Source organism: Meira miltonrushii (genome assembly GCF_003144205.1).
Source record: "Meira miltonrushii strain MCA 3882 unplaced genomic scaffold FA14scaffold_4, whole genome shotgun sequence".
Lineage (NCBI taxonomy): Eukaryota > Fungi > Basidiomycota > Exobasidiomycetes > Exobasidiales > Brachybasidiaceae > Meira > Meira miltonrushii.
In genome coordinates this window covers 173,590-195,419 of record NW_020289946.1, presented here as the reverse complement: position 1 = coordinate 195,419, position 21,830 = coordinate 173,590, and the positions used below count along the sequence as shown (strand labels likewise).

The 21,830-nt window shown below is 44.5% G+C and overlaps 6 protein-coding genes across 6 annotated transcripts; 4 read left to right on the top strand and 2 right to left on the bottom strand.

The window, feature by feature from the left end:
* Positions 1-71: 71 nt before the first annotated feature.
* FA14DRAFT_74577 (uncharacterized protein) lies at positions 72-3,738 on the top strand. The gene has a single exon (XM_025502810.1). The coding sequence runs from the start codon at positions 245-247 to the stop codon at positions 3,611-3,613; it is 3,369 nt and encodes a 1,122-aa protein (XP_025352777.1). The 5' UTR covers positions 72-244; the 3' UTR covers positions 3,614-3,738.
* Positions 3,739-3,862: 124 nt separating this feature from the next.
* Positions 3,863-5,239, bottom strand: FA14DRAFT_157191 (uncharacterized protein; the record flags this gene model as incomplete). Its single annotated transcript, XM_025497879.1, has 4 exons — positions 3,863-4,696; positions 4,769-4,835; positions 4,925-4,994; positions 5,062-5,239. The coding sequence occupies 4 exons, from the start codon at positions 5,237-5,239 to the stop codon at positions 3,863-3,865; spliced, it is 1,149 nt and encodes a 382-aa protein (XP_025352776.1).
* A 1,565-nt stretch (positions 5,240-6,804) lies between these two features.
* FA14DRAFT_74564 (uncharacterized protein) lies at positions 6,805-10,499 on the top strand. The gene has a single exon (XM_025502809.1). The coding sequence runs from the start codon at positions 6,924-6,926 to the stop codon at positions 10,446-10,448; it is 3,525 nt and encodes a 1,174-aa protein (XP_025352775.1). The 5' UTR covers positions 6,805-6,923; the 3' UTR covers positions 10,449-10,499.
* FA14DRAFT_191585 (DNA mismatch repair protein MutL) lies at positions 10,471-12,719 on the bottom strand. Its single transcript, XM_025501874.1, has one exon. The coding sequence runs from the start codon at positions 12,713-12,715 to the stop codon at positions 10,544-10,546; it is 2,172 nt and encodes a 723-aa protein (XP_025352774.1). The 5' UTR covers positions 12,716-12,719; the 3' UTR covers positions 10,471-10,543.
* A 514-nt stretch (positions 12,720-13,233) lies between these two features.
* On the top strand, positions 13,234-17,851 carry FA14DRAFT_161898 (uncharacterized protein). Its single transcript, XM_025499333.1, has one exon. The coding sequence runs from the start codon at positions 13,433-13,435 to the stop codon at positions 17,681-17,683; it is 4,251 nt and encodes a 1,416-aa protein (XP_025352773.1). The 5' UTR covers positions 13,234-13,432; the 3' UTR covers positions 17,684-17,851.
* A 1,047-nt stretch (positions 17,852-18,898) lies between these two features.
* On the top strand, positions 18,899-21,453 carry FA14DRAFT_149011 (Suf-domain-containing protein; the record flags this gene model as incomplete). The annotated part of the gene is made up of 2 exons (XM_025497388.1): positions 18,899-21,058; positions 21,170-21,453. The coding sequence occupies 2 exons, from the start codon at positions 18,899-18,901 to the stop codon at positions 21,401-21,403; spliced, it is 2,394 nt and encodes a 797-aa protein (XP_025352772.1). The 3' UTR covers positions 21,404-21,453.
* Positions 21,454-21,830: the final 377 nt, after the last annotated feature.

Below are 21,830 nucleotides of genomic sequence, written 5' to 3'. Positions count from 1 at the left end.
GCTTAAGGCCGGCGCCGAAAAGTATTTAATGCAAAGATGCAATACAAGAACTCACCACTTTACACGCGTGACGCGTTTGAAGCAACACTTTTCAATCTGGGAATGATTCAATGCAGTTTAAGAACAACACAAAAAAAGAAGTACATGCTCAGTCAGCAAGATGCAGAAAGGATTACCTTCTACCACATACACAACGACCTTCAATCGATGAGGCAAATGATGACGAGATAGACAATACATTATCATGAATGGGTCAAGAAGCACAATGATGCCGCCCACCACTAATGGCATACAAGCGGTCGGGCAGCAAGGAGGAGGAAGAAGGAGGGATTCAATCGATGAATACGAATTTGATGACGATTTGACATTAGATGAGCAGAGCTTACAACAGATTGAAGAAGCATTTCTAACACAAAGGCTTTCGCAACCTGACAGTCAAAGATCGGTCAACTCTCGCCTTGCCACAATCCCGCCACAGCGAAATGGAACTGTGATAGAGAATGCAATATCTGGAAAACGACATCGTAGTCCTTCGCTTGAAAATACCAGAGCCTCATCGAATGCTGCACATGGCATTGGCAGCAAGCATCCTCGTTTGCACCAGCCACAAACTATATCCGATACTATTGCTTCTGACCGATCAAGCGAACAGAGAAGAATTGAAGAATTGATGCAGCAATTGGCCAGAAAAGACCAAGAGCTTACCCAAGCAAAAAGAGATGTACAAAGCAAAGCGGGTGAAATTGAAATTGTTCGAAGGAAGTTGCACGATAATATCGCCGAATCGAGTAGACTGCTACTACAAAAGGAAGACAGTATCAAACAACATCATGCTTTGGCAGAAAAGTTTAGACAAGCAAATGATACACTCGCAACAGAGAATAAAACTTTGAAAGCCTTTCGAACATTTGAAGCAGGAACGAGTACGTCCAATCAATTGTGGAGTAATGTGACAGCTTCCGTTGCAAGAAGAAGAGCTGCTGCTGGGCAGGCAAGTATACAGAGAGACTATTCTCAATCACATTCACAAAATATGGCCGCTTCTGTCGGCTTGACAACGCCTACCAAACGCAATCGGAATGCCGGCAAGAATATCGGTAGCAGCAGTGGCTCACAGGCACTTGGCAGTCCAGGCAACAGTCATCTTCAGCCGGATGATAGTCCTTCTGCTCGTGCTAGAAGAAGACAAGAATTGCAAGTAGGCAGCTCAACTAAACAGACAGCGATCGGATCAGCAGTTGCTGGAAGTGTGACAAAAGCACGCAAAGCAGCATTTCCCGGTTTTGTCAATTCGTTTGCTAAGCCAATCTTGGCCAAAGAGACGCAGCCTTTGGTGGCAAGGGGAAAAGCAAGTGTTGCTTCTACAAGTAGGCAGCGGATTGAAGATCAATCACTTCAAGTTGCTGATGATGAAGTTTTCCGAGATCATGCGAATGGACCGGTTGATCATGATATGCCTCTATTCCGTTCCTCTCCTGATGCAGCACAACCATCCTCGCAAAGCGACGTGCGTATCGAAGGACAACCTGTCCATTCCTCGCCGGTCGCAAGAGATCATACCGCACACAACAGCAATATCCCCTTCACAAGATGGTCTGATCCAAAAGTACGTCAAATGTGGGCAGCGAAAAAGTATTCGGATCGTCAAGCATTCTTGGCTTCTTTGATTTTGGGACATCAATCCGAGCCTTGCTTCTCTTCTAGTCAACGGTCGGGTGAACGATGGAACAAGAACGAATCAACGCTGCAAAGGTTGCTACATGTCAATCTACCCGCACATCGAACGGCTGATAGTCTGCAAGATGAATATACCTTGGCAGTACATCATTTCTTATCGGCACTTTCGAACGGAAGCGCAATGGCTGCTGAGGATCGATTCGTGGGTGTTTTGGAGGGATACGAAGATCTGAGTGAGGAAAAACGTCGTAATTGGCCGTCTCGAGAGATTTACGAGCAAGAGCTGTTGTTCGACTGTTTGCAATTTATCGAGGAAGGTGTGTATCAAGTGATCGATAGTATCTTTCACGAATTGCAAATCATGCTGGCGATCGCGTGCAAAGTGGAAGCATTTGATCGTGTTTGTGATATTTTCTCTTTGATGAGAAGTATCATTATTCATTTCCCTGTCGCGATCGCAGGCTTGACGAACGAGGGAGATGAAACGTGTATCTTTTACGATGATGAAGAACGCACTAAACCTACTCAACAAATCGAAGATGAAATGCAAGCCGGAACAGAAACACAGCATGATGCAGCAGCTTCCTTAAGAAGGCGTCAAGAAAGAAGGTTGAACGTTCGCATCGAGAGAATTCTGTTAACAAGTTTGCGTTGGGCATGTTCTCCTTCACCTGGAGCGGACAAAGTGGTGGAAAAGGTGCAAAAAGATACTTTGCTTGGCGTACTTGTTGGCATTCTGGAAGTTTTGGCGCATCAGTGTATTCACAATGATGCCGTTTCTTTGCATTGCACATCCATGCTGAAGACAATTTTGGAAGAACCTGGTGCACTGATCTCGCTTCTTTTGGAGAATGATGGAAGGAAGCCTAGATCCGCACCGATCGTACAACGCGTGATGGCAATCTTGACACAAACATGTCAACACGATTCCCTATGGCGCATTGCTCTGGCTTGCGTTCCAGGTGAACAGAACAGTACTCACTCCGACAAAGCAGCACAGCATCGATTGATGTACAGAAACATCAAAGGAGAAGAAGAAGAGTCAAGTCACCTTTTCAACACGTTTTCCGTGCTGCTCTCATTGAACAGAAAAGCTCCCGAAGAAGGATTGCATTTAATTCATCTTTCGATTGTCATCTTTTTGACACAATTGACAATCTTGCACCCGCTCGTCGCTTTTCCCTCGGTTGCGAATTCCAAAACGATACTTGCTTCTCTTGTCAAGTGCATGCAGATGGATGTCGATCTAATTTGGAACGAAGAACAATTTTTGATCGGGATGAAAAGAGATGAGAACGAACGATTGATTAATCGTTTGAGTGAAGCCGTCCAACGAATTTGCATGGACATTCGATTGATGACGCATTTGTACAATAAACCCATCATCCGAGAAGGTCAAGCAACAGATCTGAATGAGGCGATGGATGTAGAAATGGCACATAATCGTGACACCGAAGACGATCAAAAACTTTCAAAAATGCTCAATTCGCCAGGAATGCAATTCGTTCTTAATGGCGTTCGACATTCGTTTGTGATTGCGTTGAGCTTTATTGCATTTGCATCTGAACCTGAATGGATGGAAATTGTGTCAAATGAACAAAATCTGGAAAGTGATGATGAGCCAGAAGAAGAACGTGTAGGGGTAGAAGATGCAAGAACGATGTTAAATGATGTAAATGAATTGGCGGCAGAATTATTGGAATTGGTACTATCGCCAGACGAAATTGAAGCATGTTGGGAAGCATTAGCGGATGATGAAGAAGAAGAGGAGATGGATGCCGAAGAAGAAGCATTAGCGGCACAACAATTTCCACAGTCATCTCAACTACAACCTCCAAAACAAGCATCACAAACAACAACCAAGCAACCAAAACTCACTCAAGGCGAAGTGATCAATTTGGATTCTGATGATGATGAAGATAAGATGGTGCATTGATGTAAATGTATATACATGTATGTACACAAAGACACAAAGCCAAAGAAAATTATTGAAAGAAAGTATGAAAGAGACGAGAAGGATTTTGGGATTAAAGGCGCACGATAGACAATTATATTTAACAATAATCGGAGGAATAAGTAGACGGTTCTTCGGGAGCTTCTGTATTAAGGACGAATCTGGGGTCGAAATCTTGCGGATGCGTTTATTATTAAATCGTACAATAGCGTTGATGTTGTTGTGTATGGATCAATGCTCAATCATGAAAATGTCTTCTTCGGTTGAAGGATTAGCTTGTCGTGCACCAATCTTGAAGATATCGTCAAAGACGATGTCGTCAAACATCGGGGGATTTGTTTGTTGTACACTACTTCCCGGTGAAGATTGTTGTCCTTTAACGGTCGATTTCCAAGATTGGGATTGGCGTTGCTGATCAAACCCATTTGGCGAGTAGAAGACATCTTCTACTGCTTCCTTCCCTGAACGAGGAGGAGATTGTTTCGCCGGGATAGCATGCGGCGCATTTGCATTTTTGAAGTCATCAAAGTTCGGTTGCTTCAAAGGCTTTGCTTCGATGCGCCAAGGTGGCAAGGCATAATATTTACCACTGGTAGAAGATGTGGAAGAAGTCGGGGAATGACTTACAGCAGTTGTTGGCGTCATCACCATCGTGCTTGAGCTTGAGAGAAGCGAATCAGGAGAAGATGACATTGGAGTAGCCATCGGTTCGCGTGAACGATATGAAGGCGTGCTCGGGATCAAGACTGATTGTTGTGCTGCATTTTGCAAATCAGATAGATTGATTTGTTGTGTATTGCCAGCAATTTGCTTGTTCTCTTGTCCTTTCCCAGCTCCAGATAAGCCTGAAGAACGATGTGCGGCCGCAAGGATGACATCGTGCCATACGCTAGAGGAAGGATCCAATAATCCTGAAAGGCCTCCATTTGCATTGACCAATGCTTGACTTGCATCTGCAGTGGTATTGATGCTGCCTGGATGGAGTCCAGCACTGTAGCGTGGATGAATATAGACACAACGCTGACCATAGCCACATCGACCAGTCTTGCTGAATGTTTGACAAACCTTTTGGGGAATGGATCAATCAAGTCAGCATATATGCGCTCTCGATTGTAGAATACTGATCAGAGTACATACCTTGGTCTTGTACTTCGGGTGACGATCAGGATTGCGCAACTCTTCTTTGCCGTGAGCAAACCAGCACCTATTTAGAAAGAAGTAGTGTTAATCAGCATACCTTATACAATCTTTTTTGGGCGCATACATTCGACCTCATCTTAAGCAAATACTCACTTATGGCGACGGCAAGTTCCATGCTCTTCCCAAAAATGACACATTTCAGTTTTATAAAGTTGCGGTTTGGCTGCGAACAGCAAAGAAACAGTTAGCATTTCCTAGCAAAAAGTTTCCATTGATTTAAAACCACTCACTGTTTCTGGTAGCAGCATTTTCAGCATGGGCATCGGTAAGACGAGCAATGAATTGCGATACAGCTTCTGGATCTTTCAAGATGAGAGCAAGATCATTTTGGCTCATCAAATTAAAAGAGTCAAGAGGGGAGGAAGGGGGAGGTGCCACTGGTGGTTGATGATGATGATGACCGAGCATAGTGGCAAATGTTTTATAGAGAAGAGATATTGTGATAGTAGAATGATAGAAGCAAATATGGTGATCTCTCAGGAGGAAACAAAATTATGAGATATCACGATGGGATGTGGTTGGAAGACAAGAAGGAAGAAATGAATTTTATGTAGGTTCTTTATATAAGTGTGCATGTATGCATACATTTGTACATTTTATTGATGATAAGATTCAATCAATGGTTCAAAAGCTTTGGCAGTACTGCTTCAGCTCAGGCTTTTTGCCAGTGTATGCGCCTTTTCCCACTCAGTTCAACCTCACGGCCTTTGCCATTTGCAATTCTGACGCAATCTTTGCTGCTCACACTAATGAGATTGGCGTACATCGAATCGTGGAAGGGAAAAGAAGAAGAACAAAATTGTATTGACGGGTGTGAACCCTTGTATGAATAGATACAACATCAATCCTGATCAATTCAAGATCACCCTACTAGGGATAATCCGGTGCCTTGCCCGTCTTCTGGCCGAAACATGTTCAAACAGAAGTATGAGTCCGCTTTTTACCGCGAGAAGATACTGACTCAGTGCTCAGTCGGATAATTATCAACTCCGCTTAATTTTTTCACTCAATATTAAATGAACAACCGTATTCTACTTCAAGCTCCGTCGGCCCTTTTTTCGCCGTTTGGAATTTTACACATACAATAACGCCAACAGTATCTGCATGAAATCATCACATGCACGGTAGAAGCGATAAAAATGGAAATAGAGACACTTTTTCTTTTGGAATCAATCAAAGTTTGCCCTCTTGTTTTGTTTGTAGGGTTGACGGATCTCCATCGTCAGTTGTTATCCGTCGTTAGCATTGAGCTTTTACTCTGTCCGGTACTTTGCGGTCACCTTCAGCCGAGCACGGAAGCGGTGTTTGAAGTTGTCATGTAGATAAAAGACTTGCATGAAAACGTTATTATACGATTTCATGCATTTTGCTCACCGTTCTACCCTGTCGAAATTCAATCAATGTCGTTTTTTGTTTTTGCCCGCTCTTGGCGTAGTACATTATTATCAGCTAGCAAAAATAATGCTTTCCTGCGATTGATATGAACGGAACCGTAGAAATCGGAATGGAGCAATCCATTATTCAGCCCATTGCAATTTGTTTGCAGTTGATCAAAAACTGTTTTGGATACGGGGCAAAAAAGGTGGCGTACACCATACAATCAAATGCCTGGCATATTTTCCAACGCATTTTGGTCATCATGCGCATATTGCAGCTTTGTATTGGCTTCCATTTTCATGCTCATTAGATTTCGTTGTGATCATGAAATTTATGATGATCATCATCAATCTTCTTTCTGGTGGCACGCCAGAGCAACCCTTATTGCACCCAAATACGTACCCCGCCAAATCGAACAGTGCGAAGGTTTGATGCATTACGCCTCAATTTGTACGGCATTTATTTTTACTGTCAAAGAAGAGAAAGCTTTAGCGCGTGTGCAGTGCGTGCTAATAAAATACACACCCCCATATACTGTACGTACGCGAAAAGCCACTGATTCATCTGAATGACAGTCTATCGGCAAGAGTTGTCATCTTCACTCCTAATCACTTCAGCCGCATTCCATCTCCTACTCCTTTTCGATATTGTTAAGGATATTGATGACCATACAGTAGTCATTGGTAGAATGTGGTGGCAGTGAACTCAAGCAAAGATGGAACACGCTCATATACGCTCACAGCAGCAACCTATACCAAATCAACAATCCAGAAGGATGCAACAAAGACAGCCAGATAGCTACCTTTCCTCTCCTCCAACATCATCCTCATTACCTTCCACTTCAAATCGATCTGCATTGCGTACTAGACAAGAAAATGTTGGTGAATCATTCCTAGCGATGGATCCAGAATCATCTTCTTCGCCTTCTTCCACAAAGGTTGCATCAGCAGGCTCATCAACTATGCTGTCCTACTCTACTTCTCCCAATCGAAGTGTTGCTCGAAGTATGCAGAATAGGTCGGCTGGTCAAGCAGCGAGGGGTATGAACTATGATGACTCAGATGTAGCAGAAGGATCGTCACAGCGAGCACAAATGATCGATTTGTACAATGCTACATTATCCGGTCAAGAAAGTGAACAATCTGGCAATGAATACGCCGCAAGACCTAAAGCCAAATCACGCGGAACTAGATTAGGGATGCAAATGGGCAAAATGAAAGTAGCTTCGCCTTCTCATCCCCCAGAAAGCCTGATCGGCGCAAGCAACAGGGAACAGGGGGAAACATTTGCACTTCAACATCAGCAGCAGCAGCAGCAGCAGCAGCAAATCGCAGCACAGCACGATCGACGAATACCTCCTACTCAACAGCAGCCACAACCTCCCACAGAAAGTGATCGTTCAAACCTCCCTCGAGAAGGACGATCGTCAGCCTCTTCTGCTCGACAGAAAGGTATGGAGAAAGACTCTTCGACATCTTCATTCTCATCGAGTAGGGCTACGTACGATTCAACTAGGCTGACAGAAAGCACCAGCACAACAAAAGAGGCTTGGTCTACACCTCATGAAACTCCACTCAGGAGGACAAGTTCACCAGATCGACAAAATACAACCCGGTCAGGACAGCTTTCCGATGCAACGATTGCCGAACTTGGTGCGACGCCAGGAATGGAGCCAGCAGCTTTGCTAAATTCGGATGGTCAAGCGTTGAGCAGTAAGAACATATTGACGATCGCGCTTCAAAAAGCACAAAGTGCAGTCTTGTTGGATGGTTCGAACAATGTTGCAGAGGCCATATTGGCATACAAACAGGCCGTCCGGCTACTGCAAGAGGTGATGGAACGTGTCAGCCCAAAGTCAACTTCCAATTCAAAGTCTAGTCGTAAAGTTCATCGAGAGGAAGAAAGAAGGCGTCTTAAAGTGATTCATGATACTTATGCAGAACGGATACGTTTGTTAAGCATGATTTATTCGCCAAACACTGATGATGAAAATGAGGGTGTATTCAACACTTTTAATGCGGGAGAACCGGCGGATACATCTGGAGAAGCAGACAATGAAGAGGAACCCGAAGATGAAACTGTCGACAGACAAAGCTGGTCCGAAAAGCGAGAGGCAAAAGGCAAGCGTATCTCAGATCACAATGCAGAGCTTAGCGAGCAAATCGCTACACCGACGACAGCGGCACCGATCATCAACGTTTCGCACGATGAGCCACACGTTCGTGCTACTCCTCATGATCGTATGTTACTTGATCCGGATGTTGACAATCGAGGTCATAACCGGATTGAGGATGGAATGATAACTCCATCAACGCCTTACTTTGATGCGAATGCAACATTTAATGAGTTTAGGCATTCTGAAGACCTTTCCCGGTCAAATGCCACGACTTTGGTGGTTTCTAAAGCGACTGCTGAGCCGAAGAGAATTATGAGAGATCAGACTCTTGTCAGCCCATCAACTTCGCAAGGCACAATATCTCAACGTAGAAGGAATACAAATACAAGCTTGTCAGCAGTCCTTCCACCGTCACCAACACTGCTGACATCTGGTAATGAGAGTCAAAGTGTTACACCGACATTGGCTTCTGTTGCATCAATGATTTCCACGGGAACAACTCCGCCTCCTCCAATGCCAGGCAGCGATGGAGTATTGCCTGTGATGAAACAATTATACACGAATCATATGGACGATGCATCTTCAGCAGACAAGACCGCAGTAGATCTATCTGAGAAGCTGCAAATGTCAGATGGCGAAGCGGAGGCCAGAGAACGGCAAGCTGCCTTTAGCTCTGCAGTTCGGAAAAGAGCAACATCTCAACCCAGTCACCGTCGACCTACTATTCCCGCAGCATTTTTGCCTGGTTCGATGCGCTCTCATCAAACTGCTACTCCTCCGCCTGCTTCTCGGCCACCGATGCCAAAAATTACCCGCAAGGCGTCTATGCCGTTGACTTTATTACCGCAAGCTTCTGGTGCTTTGACTGGTGGCTCTGCAACAATCACGAGTCCATCAGGCGCAAAAGGAGGGTTAGGTGGTGCCAATCCATTGCCAAGTCCTGCCCCTTCAAGTTATTCGGGTTACCATATGTTAGGAACACCAATTAGTGCAGTTCCACCGACATCCAATCTGGTCGATGATCGATCTCTCATCTTACAGGATTTGTTTCCGACAGCTTTGCCTTCGATGCAGATGGGAATGCAACCTAGTTTTGCTTCCAATTCAGCTTCGTTGGGGTTGGCCTGGATGGGCGTATCCAATTCAATACCGGATTCAAACGATCTCAATATGCCAAACGAGAAATGCTTGCGACCGTTCCACACGATGAAACAATTGAGCAAAAGTATCGAAAAAGGCTCGTATTTGACACAAAAGCTATTCTTGCCCAAAGAGTTGTGGCTGCAGAATGTAGGGGGATCACGACTTTCTGCTGTTGATACAAAGATTCGAATGGTAGATCTGATGAGTACATCGATGGACAATGTGGAAAATTATGGACAGTTCTTACTACATGAAATGTCTTTCAATCAACCGGGCACGACTGCGATTCATGTTGCGAAATTTGTTAAAAGTTTGGACGAAATGGAAAGTGTGATGATGGAAGTGCAACACACTCTGAACAAGAAATTGGGTAACTTGGAGGGAAGTAATGGACCATCATCCAGCTCGACCAGCGGACCAGGAAGCGGAATGGGTGGAGGTAATGCAGGTGGAGCATCTGGATCTTCTGTTATGTCAAATTCAACATCGGGCGGAACAATAGGCAAACGATCCAATCTGAACACCTTTAATGCACTTTCGTCAAAGTTGTCAAAATCAATAAATCATATGGTTGCGCACAATTCAAAGAGCACCACTGATTCACCTGCCGTATACATCGAAGGTCTTTCACGCTTGTTTAACAAATCACAAATCCTGGGCGATCATCTGAGTGCGCTTTTGGAATCGCGACAGCACAACCATCCAGGCGAATCGAGTCAAGATGTCACAATTACTACAAATGCCAGTGGTGGTGGCGGTGCGGCGAATGGAGCTTATGCAACAGGAATGCCAATGGGATTACCTCCGATGGAAATTGGTTATTCAGGCTTACAAGAAGATATGCAAACGATGATAGAATTTCGTTTACGCAAGATGAGTGAATTTTTTGCAAATGTGGTTTTACGATTTGTTTTGCACGATTTGACAATCTTGGTAGATAAATCAGTCAAGAGAAATGCTGTTCAAATGTTTGAATCATGAGAAGAAGAAAATGTGTAATTTTATTTGTATCAATGACATTACTATACATTGTGTTGTGGGTTTCAAAAAGTACAAATGCTGTGGATTTGAGGTGACTAACACCTTTCAAATGTAGAATACAAGGATGGTAAGTTGGTAATGGCAAGTACTGCGCCTTGTTTGGCGAGCTTGCGTGATGGTACATATGTCTTGAGTGCGGTTGACCAAAACCTTAGCCAATTGTGTTTGATTGCTTGTTTTTGAGTCGATTGGTCAGATCGATTCTCTTGAAGTTGTTGAGGGACATGCGCCCAAGCCAGTTCTTGTAGAATAGCCTGCAAGCAAGCCTTTTCTTCTGTGTAGTCTGGTTGCATGGCTACTCTCAGTAGTAAAGATGGAATCTTTGTTAATTGCAAAGCGATTTCACTTTTGCCGGAAGTGTTGCCAAGATGGCCAAAGATGTTGGGTAATGAGATCAATCGCATACAGCCATCCTCTTCCGCTCGTACTTCGATGCTGAAATAATCCATCAGCATCTCTGCATGTGCTTTCAAACGATCTTGAACAGTTTCAATCACTTTTTCATCAGAAACATTTGCTGCTCTTCGTGCTGCGTTGGATTTTTCTGATTCAGCCAGCAAGGCTGCCCTGACCAGATCTTGCACCAATGGCGCAGGCTGCAAACGAATCAAAGGCAATTCACCAAATTGTTGCAAGAGAAGTTGAAAAGCGATTTCCTCGATCAGACTGGCCATTTGGATTAAATACAGCTTTGTGGAATGCTGAGCGAGAAGAAGCTGTCTGTGTGCATCTGCAACGCCAACAAAAGTTAACGAGCGAAGGATTTCCGTACAATCCACACTGCGATCCTTATGAATTGATTTACGCAAATCTTCAATGCTCTCTAGCTCTGTTCTGCTTTGCTTTACCGCATAAGATTGCTGTACTGCCGTTGCTGGCATTGGTGTGGACATCTCAGGATGCACGATATCCGCTTCACTGGATTGTTGCTTTTCATTCTGTCGAGTAACGGCACCCATACCGTCCAACGTTTGCGCTCTTGCATCAACACGTACAAGATGCTGTGGATAGCTAGGTCGAACACTTGATGTCGGTTCCATCACTCTGTCCTGATCGAAATTGCGAAGTACAGATTGGGTCATTGCAAATGTTCGAGTATTGTTTGCCATCGTGAGAGCATCTTGCATTTTTGTACAAATCTCTTCAATGATATCTTCCTCGTGCAAGAAATGTACTTCTCGTTTTGTTGGATGGACATTCACATCCACATTGCTTTCCTCGATATGCAAATCCAGATACACCCAAGGATGATAACCTTTTGGAAGTATATTAGCGTAAAGAGCCAGAACAGCTCTTCGCAAAGCGGGCGAATCCACCAAACGATTGTTAATGAATAACAAAAATACCGATCGTCTTGCGTTCCAATTTGGACTGCTGATATACCCTCGCAGTTGCGTACCATATGCAGAATTGTTGAATTGCTGTAATTCGATCAACTCCTTTGACACTTTGCTACCATACACCACCCCAATTGCATCCAAGGTCGTTGTACTACTCGATGAAGGCACACTCAAGTCAACCATGGCCGATGCCGCTTTCTTGCAACTAAATCCAACGCCACGACCGCCATAGTGGACAGCATACTTGCTCACTACGTCTAGAGCCATAGCATACTCATCAGATGCACTCTTGAGAGCTCTTTTACGCTGTGGAACATTGAAGAATAGATCCTCCGCTGTGATGAACGTACCTTGACTTCCTGCACACGGTTTTGGGTCGGAGGATTGGCCAGGTTTGACGGGGACCAAAGTTCCATTTGCATAAGACGCCTTGTATGCAATCTCACTGTCTTTTGTCCTACTGACAACATTCATATTTGCACTCACGTAGCTTATACTTGCCAACGCCTCTCCTCTAAATCCAAAAGTTGTCATATTCTGTAAATCAGAAAACGTTCTTAATTTTGACGTTGCAAATCTTTGACACAAGAGTGGCAGATCATTATAAGCAACACCGTTTCCGTCATCTTGTACTTGAAGCATTTTTAAACCTCCATCTCGTAATTGGATTCGAATCATCTTTGCTCCTGCATCTAGGCTGTTTTCGATCATTTCCTTGAGTGCATTTGCAGGTCGATGAATAATTTCACCAGCTGCGATCCTGTTCACTACATCTTCTGGTAAGCGTACAATGGCTCTCTGCGGTGTCGCATTTGTATTGACATCTCCATCCGCCTCGAATATACCTGATTCTTCATCACCCTCCATTTCTTGCAATGATGAAAATGACGAAGAAGCAATCATTTACGCGGAGAACAACACTTTACAGAGTGCATACACTCGATACGCGTTAACAACTTAGCGCGTCTGAGTTAGTATTGATTTAGTCTGATGATGATGATATCATCAAATAAAACTCCCACATTTGTATATTTGAGCACATCTAATTCATCTAAAGATATTACCTGAACAAGAGTATGAATTGGTAATTTGTGATGGTTGTGATGAACATTCTCCCCTTAATGGCGGCTTGTGCATGCTTTCTTCAATTTACGGAGTCTTTTGTGCTATTTTTGGCTAAGCAGGCTCAGTAAGCAGCAGTACACCTTCTTAGGAGCATTGCTTGTTTAACCGCCGTGCCGTGGAAGTAAGGCACTGCAGCACGCGCCCGAATGCTGGAAAAAGAAAAGAAAACGCACAAGCAAAAAAAGCATGGCAGCAGTTGCTCAGTGATAAGTGACGCACGCTCGCACGCACGTACGCTACTACGCTATGCTTGCAACATACACTCACTCACGCTTTCTTATAGAAGACACAATCTCATCACACAGATACGATCGATCTCTGCTCTCAACATCGCACTCATTCTTGATTCGTTTCCATCTCTTGCCTTTTTGCAGTTCAGTCTAGCTCAATCTACAAAAAAGTGAATGCTGAATCAAAGGACATAATCGATTCTACGTGCGTACGCGCCACGTTTGAATCATGCATTCAGGTAGACCATCTTCAGCTACGGCTCAACATGTTATCAATATGATCGGAATGGATCCAGGTCTAGGCTTGAGCAGTGGTGCAATACAAAGTATGGGCGGAAGTGGAACAACCAGCAATGCAACGACGGCAAACGGTTCAGGAGCAGGAATGACTTCTCATCCTAGTGCTTTACCGGGCACCTATCGTTCCACTCCATCACAACAGCAGCAATACCAACAACAACCTCTATCGCCGAGACTTCCGGGAAATCTATCTCCTCAGAATATTGGGAGCCCGACAGGTAATCCGATGTCCAATTATGCATCACCACAATCTGCTCAAGGTGGATTATCACCTCCTTTAATCCCTTCTACTTCGCAACTTGGACGTAGTCAATCACTTGGACATGCTGCTTATCAACAATACCACAACCTTCATCAAAAGCAACAGCAACATCAGCATGCACAACAACAAATGCCACAATCTTCCACTACGGCAGATTTGTACAATATGCAAGCTGGTGGATCTTCCTCCAGAAGAGACAGAAGTCAGCAGTATTCCGATGGTGGGATAGGGACAAAGAATGTCGCAAACGCAAGTATTTTGCCAACGATCAATACACATATACCCTCAAGTTCTTTGATGAATTCGCCTTATAGTCCTTCAAATCGACATTCAATGATGTTTGACCCTTCTGCTTCGGCAAGATTGTCTACTGGATCTTCAGCAGCAACAGGCCCTACTCAACCACACTCTCCAGGTACTACTGCAGCAACATCTTATGGATCTCCTTATATACCCTCGCAACATCTTCCACCACAACATATGGCGGGAACACGACCGATGAGCATGGTAGACCCATCAAGTGGTTATAATCAAGGCTTGGCGGCGTCATATGGAGGAGCGCAAACAATCTCTCCTGTGGCCGGGTCTAGCAAACGAGCGTCTGTTCCTCATCCTCAGAATACGATGGATCAAGGACATGTTTTGCCCCTGCATAATTCGCCGCAGATCAATTCACCCAGTGGATATGGCGACTCATTGCCTTTATACAGTAATGCATCTTCCAGCAGACCGCCCCTCTCATCACCTTATATGCCCATGTCTCCAAGCACAGCCAATCGCGTAGGTGCGCCTCCTCGAACGACAACAATCAGTGGTGCTTACTCGCCCGTTCATGTTGCTTCGGATCGGATGAGCATTGAACCAAATGCACAAGCGACACCTCGAAAGGAGAGAAGGAATACAGTCACCAGTAACGATACCGTCACACGTCAGCAGCTTGGTCAATTTGAGGAATGGGAACGTAAACAGCGCGTACTTCAAAAACGGCAAGAGGGCTTCCGGAGAGTACGTGATTTGAACGATCTAAAAGTCAATCTAGAACCTGCTCAACAAGGAATAGGAAGACGTGCTGATCCGATGGGTGGGTATGTGAGCCCATTAAAAGCAATGACTGCCTATTTGCACCACACGTATCATTTGGTCAATCCAGCTTTCTTTTATGAATTGTCCTTTAATCCTCGACGTGTTCTTACGAAGCCTAGTAGGCCGATGCATAATGATGGTCATGACAACGAGGACAGCGATTATATCTTGTACGTAAACGACTGGCTTGGAACAGAAGAAGGCAATCGGTATTTGATCTTGGACATCTTGGGCCAAGGTACGTTCGGACAAGTGGTCAAATGTCAAAATATGAAGACGCGCGAGATCGTGGCTGTAAAGGTGATCAAAAACAAGCCAGCCTATTTCAACCAGAGTATGATGGAAGTTACGATTTTGGAAATGCTGAATGGAAATTGGGATCCAAACGATGAACATCATATTCTTCGTTTACGCGATACCTTTATTCATGCAAAGCACTTGTGTTTGGTATTCGAGCTTCTCTCGTCGAATTTGTACGAATTGATCAAGCAAAACTCGTTTAGAGGATTGAGCACAAGTTTGGTCAGGGTATTCACTACACAACTCTTGGACGCTTTAACGGTTCTTAATGAGGCAAGATTGATTCACTGTGATTTGAAGCCGGAAAATATTCTCTTGAAAACGCTGCAAACGCCAAGTATCAAATTGGTCGATTTCGGAAGTGCTTGTCATGAAAGGCAAACAGTATACACCTATATCCAAAGTAGATTTTACCGGTCGCCAGAAGTGTTGCTAGGATTGCCTTACAATTCGGCAATCGACATGTGGTCTTTGGGATGTATTGCGATCGAGCTGTTCTTGGGTTTGCCGCTGTTCCCAGGTACTTCAGAATACAACCAAATTTGCCGTATTGTGGAGATGCTTGGGCTGCCGCCGAGATGGATGTTAGAACAAGGAAAGCAAACGGGAGAATTCTTTAATGTGTACACGGATGAATACGGACGCAAGCAGTTCAAGCTCAAAAGCATTGATCAGTACAGTAAAGAGCATAATACACCTGAACAACCTTCTAAGCGATACTTCCAAGCGACAACATTGCCGGACATCGTTAAAACGTACCCTATGTCACGAAAGAGTGGAAAAGCTACGGATGTGCAAAAGGAGATGGCTAATAGAGCATCCTTTATTGATTTCACCTCAGGTTTACTGAACATGGATCCTAACTTGCGATGGACTCCGCAACAATCCAAATTGCATCCTTTCATTACGGGAGAAAAGTATGTGCACCCATTCAAGCCGCCAGTCACCTCACCTGGTTCGATTCAACGATCTACCAGACCAGGTGGTAGTGCAGCACAAGTCAATACAAGTGATCCAAGTAGGCATCCCTTTGGTGGTCTGCCTGAAACGCCAGCAAGGTCAACGGGAAGAACGTATCAAGATGCTGCCGCTTATAGTCAACATTTGGCACAACAACAAGCCTATAATGCAGCCCATCAGGCTAGACAGAATCAGATCAATAACCCCTACGTGCGAGAAGATGCAGCAAGGGCGGAAGCGGATGCTCAAGTCGGTTCCAATCAGGCTCAGGTAGCTGCTGCCCAAGCACATGCTCAAGCCCAAGCTCAGGCTCAGATGCACGCACAAGCACAAGCACAAGCACAAGCAGCACAATTGCAAGGAACCGCCATGTCACCGCAATACGGTCAACTGCCTGGCGGTGCGATCCAAGATGGACGTGGTAGCGCATCTGCTTATACGCAAAATCGAAGCAGAAGCAATACATTGACGAGAATGGAAGTTATACCACCGCAAATGGCAAAGATGGGCTTGGAAGCTGGTCACAGGATGACGCCAGTGATGAACAGAGATGAAAGTATGCGGGAATGGGAGCGTCAGCAACAAGCAGGTGCTAATAATCAAGTGGGAAGTGGATCGATGGGAAACACAAATCAAGGTAAATCGTCGGCGCGATCTGGAAAGCAACGAAATGATTATCACAATCTTGATTTGCTTCATCAACAAGCTGAGCAGCAAGCACAAAGAACTGCTTCGTACAACGGCCAACAGCAACAGGTACCCTACCAATCGCCGAACTCTAACGCTCAGAACTGGCAAGCGGCTGCAAATTCGTTGGTAGGTATGGCGAATCCACAGCAGCCTTCTAGTGGTGGATCTGGCTACATTCCATCCTCAAGCATGTCTCCCACCGGTATGAAGAGCCGACAACACTCTTTTAGCGTTGTCGTAGATGGTCAGCAACAACAACAACGCTTACCAGCTTCCGCTTCTGCCAACTTTGCTGGTTCATCGCCAAAGATGCAAGGCGGAACGTTGCCTACTCAAATTGCAGCCCCACCTCCTGCTGCTTACACTTCAAATTCACGTCAACCACTTTCTGCTCCTAACACAAATGGAGCTGTTGCGGGTTTAAGCTTTGATCCATATCAGACAGATATTGCACAATTGCAACCGGCTTTGCATCCTACGCAATATCATACTGTTGGACATGCGCCAATGAGTGCAGGAAATCCACAAGCACGTCATTCGATGGGAGGCGGAACGATGCCTGCAACAAATCGACATTCGATCGCAATTCCACATGTTTCTTCACCCAATTCAGTTTTGACAAATTCGGGAGGTGGAATGATTGGTAGTAATTCTTTGGCCAATTTGCAAGGATTGTATACCAATCCTGCATCTGATCCGGCTATTGCTGCACATCAACAACAGCGAAGTGATGGCTATGGTGGATTGTCGGATTTGATGTTTTCGGGCGGTGGTGGAGCACAGCAACAACAACATAGATTTGCCCATCAACAATCTCCCGTTCAGCCTACACAATCACCGAATGATTTTAACGGTTTACCACAATATCAAACGAGGCGGTATTGATGAGATGTAGTAAGGGAAGAAGAAGAAGTGGATTCCGCGGTTTTTTTGGATGGTTTGATCGAAAAAAGCACATTATGATTTATTGTACTGCAATCTTTTCGTCTTACTTTCACTGATGAAGAAATGTTTTTAATGAATTTTGCCATTTATTGGCAATTATGCTCGGAACAAAAAGTGTGTTTTGGAAGTGAGATGAGATGCGGATCAGAATTTCAAACCTGATGGAGGATACTAGTACATTGAGCTTGAAAAACAACAAAAGATAGATGTCCACAAGGGCTGAACCCCACTCGAGAGATGATGTTTCAGATTTAGTGTTAAAGTGAATGAGGCCCGAGCTTTGAAGAAGGTCTACTGGTCCCCTTTGAGAGTTGTATCGCCATCGAGATCCGATGTGCTGTTGGCGCGGCTTGTGTTTACGCATTTATTCTACTCTCTATGTCGATACGCGGGTTGTCCGCGCGTCTTATTGCATAAGATTCACGTGTGTAGTTAGGCGTAGAGAAGAATCAATGAGTATTCCCCCAAATGTTATGATGTTTATGCAATGGTCTCCATTTTCTTCTTCTCAACCACCATTGCTTGCCAGCGCTGACGATCGCTTCATTCAAACCTTTCTTTTATCATCTTGTTCAGCGTGATTGTTGGATCTAAGCGCGGCGTGAGACGGAGAAAGAGAGAAAGTGCCCACAAATCTTACGATAATCATTTGATTGATTTGTGATTTGGGACGATTCGCATTACGCTTTGCAAGCAAAGGAGAAAAAGAAAAGAGAGAGTATGGCGGATACTCCAACTAATGATCCCATTCCATCCACGGATGGCGAACAGGAAAATGTCAATGAAACAAACGAAAATGCTATAGAACAGCCTGAAGCTGGTACTGCTATTGATGCTAATCCATCTGTTACCGGTACACTAGAGAGTGAGCCTGTGGGAAATGAAGGTGAAACTGAGTCAAACACTATTGCTGCTGCTGCTGCTACTGCTGCTGAGACCAATCAACCTGAAGTGGTGACGAAGCCAAAGACAAAAGAGAAACGATCTGTTCGTTTTGCAATTGAAGGAGAGGAAGAAGATCAAAATGCTTCTCAGAATAATCCTGAGCAAAGCGGATCGCAAGACAATTACGACCTACCACAAACAGTAGAGACTACTCAGACGATCAACAATGGCCAAGAACATCACGTAGAACAATCTGCACCTGCAAGCAGCATGGCTGGAGTACCACAAGTGAATGCAGCTTTCGACTCATCAGCCGAACAAGCCCCTGCGCTCACACCTGCCGACCACGCAAGAATGTTGCGAGAGAGAGTGGAACGTGACTCACGCGATGGAGACGCATGGCTAGGATTGATAGAAGATGCTGCAGCAAGAGCCGATTTGGACGCCTTACGAAAGACGTACGAAGAATTCTTTGTCATCTTTCCAAACGCTGCAAGACAATGGCAAGATTATGCTTCCGTTGAATTATCTCATTCAGAATTTGCAAATGTGGAAAGTATCTTTACACGTTGTTTACGTACAACACCATCAACCGATCTATGGCAATTCTACCTATCGTATACTCGTCGGGTGAATCCTTTGCCGCCTTCAGCAGGACAAAAAGCAGCAAATGAAGCGGAAAGTGAACGTGAAAAAGTGCGAAAAGTGATTGAGGGAGCATACGAATTTGCATTACGATTCATCGGACAAAGTCGTGATTCTGGTGAAGTGTGGAGGGATTATATCAATTTGCTCAAAGAACGTGAAACATCAAATCAATGGCAAGCAGGACAAAAGATGGATGATATTAGACGTGCTTATCAACGTGCAGTTGCTGTTCCATTGGCAATCGTTGAACAAATTTGGCGTGAATATGATGCATATGAAAACGGATTAAACAGAATCACAGCAAAGAAATTCTTGGCAGATCGTTCACCTGCTTATATGACAGCAAGAAGTGTATTTAGGGAGATGCGCACATTGACAGATGGGTTGTACAGACCACAATTGCCACGAGTACCTTGCTGGGCAACACCGCCAAGTCTTGAAGCTGTTGTTTCGCCTTTGACGGTGGTAAGGGATCGACACAATATTGAACTGTGGAAGAAGTATCTACGATGGGAAGAGAGCAACCCATCACAACTGGAAGACGTCCAAGCCTTGCAAGCTCGTGTACTTTTGGCTTATCGCAAGAGTGTGATGCACATGCGTTTCTATCCGGAGCTGTGGTATATGGCATCGATCTACCTGCAAAAGTGTGACAGGGAGGAAGAAGCGGTTACGTGGTTGAGAAATGGAATGGAAGCATGTGCTGGAAGTTCGTTGCTATCCTTTGCCTTTGTCGAACAAGCTGAAAGACATAGCCAAACACAAGGATGCAATGAAATCTTTGATCAACTACTAAATTGGATCCATACAGAAATCGAAAAATTAAACGAACAACTGGAAGCAAAGATTAAAACAATCGATGAAGAAGCTGAAAGAGAAAAAGCCGAAGTAGCAGCCAGGAAGCGAGATGAAGGAGCTGCAGATGCGATCGAAGGAGAAGAGCGAGAAGAATTACGCAAGATGGAAGAAAGGCGAGAAGAACGTAGAAGTGGAGAAAGGGAACGTATACGACCGAAGATTGAAGAAATGAAAGAATATGCATCTTTGGTTTGGATCAAACATATGCATTTCGCACGAAGAAGCGAAGGACAAAAGCCTTCTCGTACCATCTTTGCACGTGCACGAAAAAGCAAATACTGTACTTGGCAAATCTTCGAAGCGAATGCATTGATGGAGTATCATACAAACAAGGATGTCACTGTGGCCACAAAAGTGTTTGAACTGGCTTTAAAGACGTATGGAAGCGATGAAGCATTCGTCGTACGTTATTTGGATTTCTTGTTGGCTATAAATGACGACAACAATGCTCGTGCCTTATTCGAAAGAACGGTTGGCAATTTCACACCTGATCGTGCAAGACCGATTTGGGATCGATGGTCACAGTACGAATACAGCTTTGGCGATTCAGCATCGATTGCAAAGGTCGAAGAAAGACTTTCACAAGTGTACCCAGAAGAGAACGCAACGAAACGATTGATGAATAGGAATACATATATGGATTTGGATATCGTTGGACCGCGTGATTTGGGTGTGAGAAGATTGGCAGGATCGGCTGGAGGAGGTGCAAGTGCGGCAGAAAGAGCAACGATTGCTTCCCGTGAATTGGCACAAGAGATGGAAGGTACCTCCGTTATCGGAGCACCAACTGGACCAAGGGCAGATGCGTTGCATTCAATCGCTGAAGAGCCAATGATGAAACGACCAAGGCTCAATTCAACTACACCACCTCCTTCCACGCATTACCGTGGAGGCGTCAGCGGTGCTCCATTGGGTCCTCGCGGTGTCAAACGAAGTGTCAGTCCGCCATCCCGATATGTTCCTCCTCCAAGAGGAGAGCCTGGTATTCAATCACCACAATTACAACATCACAACAATGCACAGCATCAACAACAGCCACAATATTTAGAGTTACCGGATGGTGTAATGTATCTGCTGGATGCTTTACCAAATGCTTCCTTCTTTGATGGACCACTCTTTCCGGCTGAGAGTATAATTGATTCACTACTGAATGCAAATGTACCTGCAGCCACTGACTTCTTTGCCAAACAAAGAAATGGACCTATGCAAAATGCTGGTGGAAGAGGTGGAAGAAGAGGCGGACCTGGTCGTGGAGGAAGGCGGTTTTAGATAAATCAATTGTATTCATACACATGCTCTTTAATACAATACATTCAATGCTTAAAGTATTTCTCTTTCATGGTCATCAATGAATGGTGGTGGAAGTGTTGTTAAATCACGCTACTCACATTTTTAGTCTTTGCGTGTGTGCCTGTCTGTTGTGTTTTGTTTTCTGTCTCATGCAAGCCTGCAATGCGCCGTGCTTACAAACGATGAATGGACGTGTTATTTCATCAAGACTATTTTGCTAAAGAAGGAAATTCAATTTAACTCCACTCCAACACTGCTACAATCTATAGAACAACACCAAATGATCATGATCGTGTATACAAACATACAGGCAGGATGAACTCTTTGTCTCTCTCTCGATAAGCTTACCTTGTTATTGCTATTCGATATGCAATGTAGCAGGGGCAGGTATAGGAGTAGAATCTAC